Source organism: Peromyscus maniculatus, chromosome 2 (assembly GCF_049852395.1).
Source record: "Peromyscus maniculatus bairdii isolate BWxNUB_F1_BW_parent chromosome 2, HU_Pman_BW_mat_3.1, whole genome shotgun sequence".
Classification (NCBI taxonomy): Eukaryota; Metazoa; Chordata; class Mammalia; order Rodentia; family Cricetidae; genus Peromyscus; species Peromyscus maniculatus.
This window is the reverse complement of record NC_134853.1, coordinates 70,458,865-70,471,474: the sequence shown is the minus strand read 5'-3', so window position 1 is coordinate 70,471,474 and position 12,610 is coordinate 70,458,865. Positions and strand designations below refer to the sequence as shown.

At 41.4% G+C, this 12,610-nt stretch overlaps 1 protein-coding gene across 5 annotated transcripts in view; it reads right to left on the bottom strand.

Moving 5' to 3' along the window:
• The window catches only part of Ncbp1 (nuclear cap binding protein subunit 1), a 37,599-nt gene extending 25,010 nt beyond the window's left edge, over positions 1-12,589 (bottom strand). For 2 of the 5 annotated variants that reach the window (XM_015992533.2, XM_076564155.1), the window contains exons 1-4: positions 12,453-12,589; positions 5,255-5,343; positions 4,557-4,686; positions 2,265-2,421 (exon numbers count right to left, since the gene is read on the bottom strand). In XM_015992533.2, coding sequence (XP_015848019.1) covers positions 2,265-2,324 — 60 coding nt within the window. In that variant the 5' untranslated portion in view covers positions 2,325-2,421; positions 4,557-4,686; positions 5,255-5,343; positions 12,453-12,589. The remainder of the gene's footprint in view (positions 1-2,264; positions 2,422-4,556; positions 4,687-5,254; positions 5,344-12,452) is intronic. The other 3 variants (XM_006973691.3, XM_042271110.2, XM_076564156.1) reach the window with 2 other exon arrangements.
• Between the last annotated feature and the right edge of the window lie 21 nt (positions 12,590-12,610).

Genomic DNA, 12,610 nt, shown 5'->3' with positions numbered 1-12,610 from the left:
TACATTAAGCACCCAGACAGCCAAATATTCTAGTTATTCCATTCTACTGAAGTAGGTTGGTCTTTTTGTTTGGCTGGCAATAATTTTCACTGAAATATAGAAATGGAAAATTTAAAAAAGAGATGTTTACTGGTGTCCTCTGTGTGCCAGGGCTAAATAAACACTCTTCATGGTACTGTTTAAGGGAACTTAACAGCTTATTTGGGGCAAACATAATCTCAATGAAAAGGGATGACTCCTGCACTAAAAGATAAATTAACAAGTGTTCTTGGGACCAGTGACATTGGTAACAAGGGAAAAGTGTAACAAGAAAACACCTGGGCAAGGTTATAAATGGTGAGCAAAGCCCCTCAGTGGGGAGCAGGGAAGGCATTCTTGGCAGCGGGTTGTGAAGTCCTTTTATATAGCTGGAGGGCATACGGGGACAAGAGAAAGCAACCAGACTGGGGCAGTCACCAAAGACCAAGACTTTAATCCTAGATCCTAATAAGTGTCCAAAGAATGTCTTCAGTAAAAACATTCAGTTTTCTGAATGTCTTCAGTAAAAAAAACCTTGATCACATCATTTCCAACATGCATGCATTTATTTATAGTAAATACTAGATTACTACCAATCTACGTATTAGGTATTAGTAAGACCTAATTCCATTTCCTTCTATTCAAGACACATAAAGGTTTTGTGTTGCAGAAAGAACCCAAGAAGAAGAGGATGGGAGGAGTCTGTGAAACGTTATCCTCTGGACAGGACATGGCCACAGCACTCACAATCTCACAGCAGCTACGCAAAACCTACCTAAGACTAGGCAGGTCAACATTCCTCCTGGACGAGGACGGAGCCCACGAGGCCCCACCCCTTCCTGTACTGGCAGTTAAGTTTCTAGGGAAGGAGGTATTTCTCGGTTGTGTAGCCATTAGTAAGGTGCTCATGCTCCAGTAAATAACCTCCCACATTTGTATGAAAGCAACTCTAAATTAAACTCAGTGAGTCACATGTGCAAAAAGACATCAAAGCAGGGTGCAGCAAGAAATAAATGCTACAAGGATTAATCACAAAAATATGCAGAGTGAATTAGCTGGATTCAAAAGGCAACATATTGCATGACTTTACTTATGTCAAGTCGAGGATGGGAAGTAGACAGCCATAGAAGCTAGATTAGCCCTCTCCAGAGTGTTACAGAATAGGGGAAAAGAGAAGATAATGGGGGACCAATGTGACTAGAATATTAAATACATATATGAAATTGTTAAGAAAAAAAAAGAAGATAAAGTTTCTAATATTCACTCCCTGTAGCCCAATGAATCATTTTGTGTATCAGAATTTTAAGACCACACACTATAAAACCAGGAAGGAAGTGAAGCTTTTAGCCAGTAACCAACAGGAGCAGAGCCTAGTTATACAGAGGCCACTCTGGTGCTATTATTACTGAAGACAAAGTCAAAGGCAGAGAATTTGGATGGACAAATGTCAAGTAAGGAAGCAGCTAACAACAAAAAGTTATAAACCGTGCTAGATGCCATGGGACAAAGAAGAGAATTTAGGAGATAGGATTGAGAGTGTTTGGAGATGTGTAAAGAGGCAAAGAAAAGCTAAAGATAATGTAGATTTCTGGATGGTTTGTCCAGCAGATAGTGGCCCCTGTGAACGAGCTGGTGAGTAGACAGAAGAGAGGGATGAATAACACATGGATTTTGGGACTTGCAAGGACAAAATCTCTGGGCTCTATTTGGGATACAGGTTTAGAACTCAGGAGGAAGGTTGGGGTAGGAGATAGTTATAAATTTGGGGGCCCCTTCAAAATAAATTTGGTTTATGCAGCTATGAGAGTGCATAAGAATGATTCAGAAGAAAAACTTAAATAGAAGACAGAATCATTGTAACACAAACATTTAAGGAATAAAAGATGACAACCCAGTGAAAGAAAGACAAGAATCAAAGACAGGAGCCATGCTGATGTCATTACTGTTATTAATAGTTGGTCTTCAAACAGCTGTGCCGTAGAGATCAAGAGATAAGAAAATAACATGGGAATCATATGCTGCAAGGAAGGGAACTAAGATTCCAAGTCAACATAAGCACTACATTGAGCAGTAAGTCAACAGCTTCCCAAAGAGCAGCTACAAGCTGAGCACGGACCAGAACTGAGGACCAGGGAGTGAGTCATTGGCCATAGTTTCTTTTCTCCCCTTTAACACTAATTTATAACACACACACACACACACACACACACACACACACACACACACACACACAACATTAAACTTACCAAATATACAGCTTCATTATAGTTATTTGCTTTTAGTGATTCTTTAAGTTGGCGAATCATAGCTTCTACAAATTCTCCACCAAAGTTGTAATTTCTGGCATTCAGCAGTCCAACTAACGTTGTATAAATTGTCAACTTCTCAGGTAACAGACGTGCACTGATTTGAGAACCCGTACAAGACAACCCCAAAACAAAGGTTTTATATTAAGCTGTTGAATTGTATATGAAGCTTTTAACATCAAATAACTTTGGAACAAAATTACTTTTAACTGTGTTTTGAAAATGATTTCAGAAAAGGCATATGTGTAACTGAAAAGAATGCAGCTATAGATCCCAATATTTTTCATTTTAGTTAGTCCAAGAGTTAAGGAACAGTTACTTGTGAAGTTATCACAACAAAATTACCACAACTAATGCTAGACCAGTTTTTCTTCAAATATATTGAGCGGAAATAACAATTCCACTGAAAATGGTTTCCATGGTAATATCAGAAGTGTTCCATGAAACAGATTCTTTAATGCAGAATCATTAAGGGGGAACAGAGCACTGGGAGTTTCTAAATTTAGCTAATCAAGTGCCATGGGACCAGAATTCCACTTGGAGAAACATTATTGGATTGCTTATAAAAGATAAAGAATTAAACCAGTTTTAAACAAGTTCCTGTAAGAAATGCTTAACATGGTTAAGTTAATATAGTTGAGGACAGCTAGATGGCTCAGCAGGTTAAGGCTCTTGCCAACCTGACTTTAGCCCCAGGGCCCACATGGTAGAAGAGAGAACTGATTCCTCTAAGTGTTCTATGAATTCCACACACTGAGGCGGCACATGTGCACCCAGATGTGTACACACACACAAAATAAATAAATAAAAGGGACAGTAAAGGTAAGCCTAAAAAGAAGTCAACGTCACTTCCTAATAAAAGGAAACAGAACTAATGACAATTCTGTGGAGAATTATCTCATATTGTTCCTTCGAATACACTGCTGAGTACAGGGGAGGATTTAGGACCTCAAGAAATACTAGTATTGAAAATAAGCCATGGTCCCTAAGGCTTTCTCCAAGTAAAAAAATTGAAAAGGACACTGCCAATCAATCCCAGCCCAGCCTTACACAAACAAGCGTGGCTTCCAACAGCCCCCTTCGCATAACCATTCTGTAATACACAGTATCCAACCAGGGCATCCATGGATGACTATAATAAAATGATTGTTTTTAGAGTCCCTTAGTCCAGAAATACATTTTCCTGAGCTGACTGGATTCCTTTGAAATTTGAAAACAAAATTTAAATATGGGTCTAGAGAACTCGGCAGTTAAGAGAACTTTTTCTTGCAGAGGACTCAAGTTGGATTCCTAGCACCCACATGGTGACTCAGAACTGCCCATAACTCCAGTTCCAGGGTACCCTAAGCCCTCTTCTGACCTCCATAGTCACAGACACACGTGCAAAACACTCATACACACAAAAAAAAAAACCTTTAAAAAAATTTTAACTATTAGATGTTAAAATGGATTCTGCTTTGTATATTTTTAAATTAAAAATGAGCTGTAAACATTTAACAATTATTTTTAAATTACTGAAATGGTAACTATAGCATTGAGGACAACTATGCCCATTAAAAGGTTCAAAAGCACCTTCGGTATTCAGGGAAGGCCACTCACTTGATTTACACGTTTTCCAATGTATTTGGTCCTACTGATAAAAAACAAAAAACAAACAAAAAAACACACCCAAACAAAACAAAACAAAAAACAAAAATAAAACCAACTCAACTCTACTTTAAACATACAACTGTGTATTCCTTGGTTGGGGGAAAGGGTCTCTAACTGAAAGACATCTACTTTCTCATTTATTTTCTGAGTTAAAAAATTAACTCCAATGATTTCAAAAATCCTAAGAAATAAAACATATGAAAACCAGGGCTGGAGAGATGGCTCAGAGGTTAAGAGCATTGACTGTTCTTTCAGAGGACCCACATTCCATTCCCAGCACCCACATGGCAGCTCACAACTGTCTGTAACTCCAGTTCCAGGGGATCTGACACCCTCACACAGACACGCATGCAGGCAAAACACCAACACACATTAAAAAAAAAAAACCAACAACAACAAAATATGAAAACCACTTCATTTTAGTTCTGTCTATCCCTTTTAAAAAGTAAGTTCAGCAAAGGGCCAAAGAGGAACATTTCATGAGCACGAGTTTCAGGACAGAAGGGAGGCTAGTGACATGTAATGTAAGCACATCCTCTGCACATTCCCCAAAGCACGTAAGAGTAGATAATACATTATCACCTGGATCCACAAATCTTTTACATACATACACTGTACAAAGAAGCCTTAAGATCTTGCTCTTGTAGTTAGGAAGGTCAGCTTCCAAAACACCAGCCAAGCTTTCTAGATTGCTCTCCAAAGAGCAGGCACTCTGCAGAGGACATCACATTAAAGATCTGTTAGCACTCAAGCAATCAGAGAATTAAAGTTAAAATTCCTACATAACCATAAAAACATTAAGGCCTTCTATAAGGCACTCTAATTCTGTGGGGAAGAAAATAAGAACTAAAGACAATTTCATGGAGAATCCCCTTAGCATCAATCAATTCCAGGAGTTACTGTTCATTAGAAACAATTCCAGGAAGAGTCAACGAAATCTTCAATATAGTCTAAGCAGAATGTGCATCCCAAGCGTGAGAACAGCATGGCTGTGTTCTACCTCTCTCACTAATAACCCACTACTGTCTCAGGCATCCAAGTCTGCTTCAGGTCATCTATACTGGGGACTATGCCCAGTCTACTGTAAGGCTTGTCTAATGAAATGACTTACTAAAAATCCTTAATGATCTGAATCCCAGGAGCTACAAAACACATTCACATTGGAATACAGATGTGCAGTAATAATGCAAGCTTTGTCTATAACTTACATTACCCAGTACAACTTCAGAAATTAATCAAAGCTGTCAGTCACAACCCTAGCCCCTGGGCTTGGTGCATACCTTTTCCCCTACTTTGCATATTAAAGATTCCAAATGATCTTCAGTTGCATTTGCATCAGAGGTCTTCCTCCTTTTGTGAGGTTGTCCACCTATTTCAGCAACATTAAAAAAAAAAAAGCAACATTACACAATGTTACATGATGAATCTACTAACAAAATTTGTCACCTTCTTAGCCTCTAATCTCTTTTCCATCAGCTGTGTTCTTTAGAGTAGCTCTAACCATCATGTTTTAACTAGGCTGGTACCTGGACAATTTCTATTCTGCATTCTTTTAAAGATTTGTGTGCATGTGAACGTACGCACATATGTGTACAGGTCCCCATGCCAGTACACTCACATAAAGCCAGGAGAGGTGTTGGGTGTCTTCTACCACACTGTTCCTTCAAGGCAAGGTCTCTCCCGAACCTGCAGCTCACTTTACTTAACTAAGCTGATAGCCAGCAAGTCCTAGTGATCCTCTTGTCTCCATTCTGGCTTGAAGCTGGGGTTAGAGGCATATACTGCATGCTTATCTTCTGAGAGTGCTGAGACCCAAATTCCAGTTCTCATGATTGTGTAGTATGTAGTAAATGCTTTTAAGTGTTGAGCCGCCTCTCTGGACCTCAGTCTCTCTCTCTCTCCATATGTGCTCGCTCGCTCTCTCTCTCTCTCTCTCTCTCTCTCTCTCTCTCTCTCTCTCTCTCTCTCACACACACACACACACACACACAATTTAAATCTCTTTATCATTTTATGTGTACAGATGTTTGGGATTCATGTATAACTGTGTACCACTTGTATTCCTGAAGCCTGTGGAGGCCAAAAGAGGGCATCATACCCCCTTAACTAGTGTTATGAACTTCTGTATGACACAAAGCGAATGCTGGGAATTAAACCCAGGTTCTCAAGAAGAATAGCCAGTGCGCTTAACTGCTGAGCCATCTTTCCAATGCCCCACACTGTCTCTATTATTAAGGTCACTATAAACAATAATGTCAGGAGGAATTTTTTTCAGTTAAATTTTGTATAAACAGCGTCCAGGGAGCTATGTCTGTTTCTGTGGATACACTGGAATGGCATCCACACACTAAACACCTGGAATCTGAATACTGCTGCTCCTGCTCTTTTAACTTGCTTACTGACCCTCAGTTGTTGGTTCCTAAACTTGACAGTGTCAACAGTACTTGTTAATATGATGAGTTAACTAAATGTGCCCATGCCGAGAAACTGCTTCAGAATGCATAATGCACCAACTGTGCTCTTCATTATTATTCAGAACCAGATTTTAGGTGAGGTTCGGAGACTAGCAAGTGAAAAAGTAGCTGAATGAGAACAGCTGTTTTTCTGAACCGTACCAAACTTTCCCTTCCTTCTGGTCCATCTTCTATACTAATCCTTTATCACGTGCCAAAGCCCTCCTAATTATACAGTTAGCTTGCTCCAGTTTGCAACCATTTCTGTCTTCAAAACCCTTCCAGGTCCTCTTGTAAGCCTGACACACAGAAAACACTACTTCAGGGAGACAAGGCAGGTTTTCTAAAGAAACTGAGAAAATACAGGCACATAGTCACATCTCTGAATTGTAAACCTCTGTGTTGCTGGCTGTGGCTATTCAGCCAAGGTTTATTTGGAGAAATGGAGATGACTGAAAGTACTACAATAAGAGGCACTCTTCTTCTTCTTCTTTTTTTTGGTTTTTTGGTTTTCTGAGACAGGGTTTCTCTGTGTAGCTTTGCACCTTTCCTGGAACTCACTCTGTAGCCCAGGCAGGCCTCGAACTCAGAGATCTGCCTGCCTCTGTCTCTGGAGTGCTGAGATTAAAGGCGTGCGCCACCACCCAGTAAGAGGCATTCTTCTTACCTGGTACTTGAGAGGATATGAAAGGTGCATGTGAGTGCTACAGATTACAATCTGAACCCATGGACAGTAACAAGACACTGAACTCAGCAGAGTCTGGGTGAGAACACAGAAGCAGAATACAGCACCTTCATTAAGAATACTTTTTTAGGGGGCTGGGGAGATGACTTGGTGAGTAAGAATACTTGCTACACAAGCATGAAGAACCAAGTTTGATCCTCAGTACCCGCATCAAAAAGCTAACACATACCTGGTATTGTGGCCTTTAAACCCACCACTAGGGAGGCAGAGGCAGGTGGATCACTGTGAGTTTGAGGCCAGACTGATCTACATACAGAGTTCCAGGACAGCCAGGGCAAAATAGTGAGTCCCTGTGCTGGCTAATTTTATGTCAACTGGACACAGGCTAGGTTCATTTGAGAGAAGAGAACTCCAACTGAGAAAATGCACCCATAAGATTGGGCAGCAGGCAAGCCTATAGGGCATTGTCTTAATTAGTGACTGATGGGGGAGGGCCCAGCTTATTGTGGGTGGTGCCTTCCCTGGGCTGGTGGTCCTGGGTTCTAAAAGAGCAGGCTGAGCAAACCATGGGGAGCAAGCCAGTAAGCAGTACTCCCCTATGGTCTTTGCATCAGCTCTTGCCTCCAAATTCCTGCTCTATTTGAGTTCCTCTCCTGACTCCCCTCAGTGATGGACTGTCCCTGGAAGTATAAACTGAAATAAAACTTTTCCTCTTGTTGTAGATAATATTTGTCTAACTATGTAGAGATGTGTTGCATTTGTTTATGCCACATTTGTTTAACTATGTAAAGGTGTGCTGCTGTTCAGTCTAGTAAGTAAGGCAGAGAGTGTGGCACACAGACTCATGTGCACATATACAACATCCATACTGTTTGGGGGGTGGGGGTGGTCAGTGGGTAGAGCGCCTGCTGAGCAATCATGAGGACCGGTCTGTCTAATTCCACTGTCTGTAACCTGAAGGTGGCAGGGAGCATGGAAACAGGCAGATCCCTGAAGCTCCTTGATCAACTAGCCTAGTCAAATCCACGGGGGGAAAAATGAGCTGGAGTAAGAAAAAGGTAGATACCTTAGACCAGTGGTTCTCAGCCTGTGGATTGCAACCCCTTTGGGGGTTAAATGACCTCTTAGGGGTCAAATATTAGATATCCTGCATATCAGATATTTACATTACGATTCATAACAGTAGCAAAACTACAGTCATGAAGTAACAACAAAATAACTATGATTGGGGTCACCACATGAGGAGCTGGATTAAGGATCACAGCATTAAGAAGGTTGAAAACCACTGCCCTTGACACTCTAAACAGATACTTTAGTCACTCTTTGGGCAATTAGCTGAACATTTTCATACTCTGAACAATAAAAGAGAAACATGTCTATGGTGGCACCATAATCCAAAACAGGCTTTAAAACACAGCTATGTAAGTTTTACAACATATGTTAAGCTACATATTGCTATACACACTTAGCTAGTGCAGAGAAGAGACCTTGAATCACTCATAGGGCTCTTAAGAAAACAAAGAGCAGCCTGGCAAGGTGGCACACGCCTTTAATCCCGGCACTCTAGCAGCAAAGGCAGGTGGATCTCTGAATTTGAAGCCAGCCTGGTCTCCACAGCCAGTTCCAGAACAGAGAGTGCTAAACAGGGAAAGCAGATGGTGGTGGTGGAACAACAGAACAAAACAAACAGACAAACAAACCAACAACAAAATAATTTTCCCACTGCAACATGAACCTAATGTTACACAGATACATGGTACTATTTCCTATGCCCTTATTAGAATCAGATGTGTAATTTGGATCCACAAAGTAGACAAAAAGCAACACCATAAAAAGAAAAAGTAACAAAACCCAGCCAAGAAAAGTAATATACTTTGACTATAGACTTAAACCAAAAATTTAGGTTGATTAAAAATATCACCTCTGAAACAAAGTATACTATCCCTCAGCATAATAAACCTTTCGCCTCTCTTCAATTTTTCTTTCTATAGTTAAGTTTAAAAACATCAGTCATAGTCTAAAAGATAAAGACCTAAATGGAAGTAGATTAAATAGGCTTTCTGGACTTTTGACTAAGATTCTGAATGATCTAAATTCCTTTTTAAGAATAAAACAGTATACTTAACACTGATAAAATGTATATCCAACAGTAATTGAAGAGGTTCAGAGACATTTTTAAGGAATCTACGACTGCCAGACATGGTGGTCCACACCTTAGGGGATGACAGGGGCAGCCAACCTGGTCTATATAGCCAGGACATAGTGGTTTCAGCCTGGACTACATAGTTCCAGACAGCAGGATTACTTAGGCAGTCACATAGAGACCCTGTCTCAGAAAACAACAAAACGTGTTTAAGACTTAGATTTGGTACTTTCCATTTAGGATAGCCCTTTCTGTATCTCTAAATAAATGACAGAAACTATTGATTAGTCATCTAATACTACCTCTGTGAACCCCCAATAGTATAGTTCTAACAGAAACATTTAAAATGGCTCAGTAAGGTAAGAAAGAGCCTCATCTAAACTCTCTGGTCTTTTCTCTCATAACTTGTACCCCTACTTCCTCACTTCTACCAACAATGGCCTCCTTGCTGTTCTGTGGACATGACAAATGCTCTAACCTTAACATTACACTCATGGTTTCCTTTCAACCTCTGCCTTCTCAAACATCCATATGGCTTGTTCCTTACATCACTCAAGTCATAGGCCATCTGCAGGGAGGCCTTACCTGACCAGCTTTTCTGTTACTTTGGTCCCTCTACCCTTTACCTTCCTTCATTCTCCACAATCCTGTGATCATAGAGGAACTACACTATCCTTCACTGGGCTGTCTTGAACATGGGAAGGAGCCTCCACTGTTAATACTGTCTGCTACTGCACTGCAAGTAGTTAGGAAATTCTTTAGCAAGTCCTGACTATATTACATAGTTGTCCTTGGTATCCATGAGGCTCCAACTCAGAGAGCAAAACTTGAGGATGCTAATGTCCCTTCTATACAGTGGTGCTGGTATTTGCCCATGACCTATGTATATTGTGATACTTTACATTATCTCTACATTACCTAATATAAGTGTTATGTGAATAGTTGTGACATTGTATCATTTAGGGAATAACCGGGTGGGGGGAGGTGACTACATGTTTAGAACTGAGGCCTTTCCTTCAAATATTTTGTAACCAGATTGCTGAATTCAGGAGAGAGAATGAAGATGCACAAGGCCAACGCTACACAGCCAAGTATAAGGAAAGTCAGAGAAGAGCTGACAATACCCAGACATCTATTTAACTTTGATTCCTTTAAAATCTCTATCCACCTTTAAAACAGTCACCCACATTTTTTAAAATTGTAGATACTTCACTAAAAGCATCACACTTTTTATTTAGGTCACTAAACTCTAACAGTGTATATTTCCATATGTGTACTATTGGAGGAACTGTAAACAACCTTTTCCACTACTGAATGATTTGCTAGACTGAATTTTGATTAAGAAATGCTTAATTTTACATCACTTGGTTCTATTTATTCTAAGGTTTCTGTAACCAGACCCAACTGGGAAAATGATTTAGCTGCTAGCTGGGGTATAAAAAAGCCAACCACAAGCAAAAGTTATGCAAGCCTCCTAAACAAAACCACGAGGTTTTCTATATATTTACATTCTAATTCTCCAGTTGGCTCTCCAGTGTCATTTCCCCCTCACTTTAGGGGTACCCTGGAAGTGAGAGAAAGAATGAAGAAAAGAAGTGTAAGATGAGCAAAGAGAATGGGAAGAACAAGAGATGAAGGCCAAGGACAAACTCTCTAATCCAAAGCAGATTATACACTAATCAAATACAAAGTAGCGAAAAACTTTATTTCCTATATTCTGTACATGCATTACACAAGAAACCACCATGTTTTTAAAAGCACAAACACACACACACACACACACACACACACACACAAACAAACAAAACAAAACAAAACAAAAACCAACCCACACACACCCAAAAAAAACCCAAGCATACAGAGCAGTCATGCTGACCTGGTAGAGTGCTGACTTGCACTCTGGGCACTGACAGACTAGGATATTCTTTCAGGTACTCCCTAGTTTCACTGTTAAAAATTATGTCTGATTCTGCTCCATTGTCTTTTTTGTTTGTTTGTTTTTCTAGACAGGGTTTCTCCGTGTAGCTCTGGTGCCTGTCCTGGATCTCGCTCTGTAGACCAGGCTGGCCTCGAACTCACAGAGATCCACCTGGCTCTGCTGCCGGGCTCTGCTTGATTGTCTTCACATTCCAAGAGAGTAAGCTAATCCAATTACACTTTTTTTTCTCTTATGATGTTGGTATATATCTGTGTGTATCACCTCTGAGACATTAACAGTTGATAAAATAAACATCATGAACTATCAGTGAGCACCGTATCTCATTGAACCCTCACAGAAACCAAAAGGCTTAATATTACTCCACATCACACACTCAGGTTTAAGGAAGTCATGTGACCCTGGCAAGCTCACATAGTAAATAGCAGATTTAAAGCCTGAGGTTCTAAAAGTCTTTCTTGCTTTAACCATAGACACTCTTCGAAGAGTAATTCAATAAAATATCAATAGCTCCAAGTTCCACTCTTGTGTGTGCCTGTGTCCTTGAAGGGCAGTAATGGTGCAGAATTGAGCTTGTTTTTTATGATGACAACACAATGACCTCCTTGCCGGCGACTATCAAAGCCGACATGAGAAATACTAGGCTGCTCAGGTTAGTTTTCCTGCACTTTCTTACACAGAGGAATATGCTTAAGGTCAATCCAACGGAACAGCACGTGTCTGTTTATTAGTGACTCTGGGGTGTTGGTAAGACGCAAAATTCTTTCCCTGAAGCTTCAAAGAGGGAAATCAATGGGTAGCTTGTAGAGGAGCAGGGCTCAGATTGTAATTCATCCGACCTCTGTCATAGCTGTGTTCTTTTTCCTGTCTTCGCAGGGTCCTTTCCAGGTGCACCCCTGGAGGGTTAAAACAAAAACACTGCTCCACTAGATCCCCGGCACTAACTAATCCTAAGGCATCAGACACACGTGCATGTCCACGCTCAGCAGGGAGTGATCAAGTCTTAAGGGTCGGCAGGTTTGCCCACGGGGTTCACCAGGCCTTCCTTCCCCATGCCTGAAGGAGTTGGGGCAGCGGGAAGGCCGTCGCTTTCCTGAAGCCACAAGCCACACCCGAGCCGCGCCAGCCGCCTCCCTCTCCCGGGCCCCCAGAACCCTCCCGGGAAGAAAGAGCTGCCTATACGTTCCCCGGAGAGCCGAGGACCAAAGCAGCCCGGCCTCAGTTCCCACCCCGGCGCGGCGGCCAAGCCGAGGGCACTCACCATCATTCTCGTAGCTGTGCCGCCTCCGCGACATGCTGCTCGCGGGGGCGCAGGCGAGCTGAGCTGCGAGCGACCTGCAACACCAGAACCGTCGGGCTGCTGGCCGGCCGGTGCGCGGTCAGCGGCGAGGCGCGCGGACTGGCCGGCGCGCAGGCGCA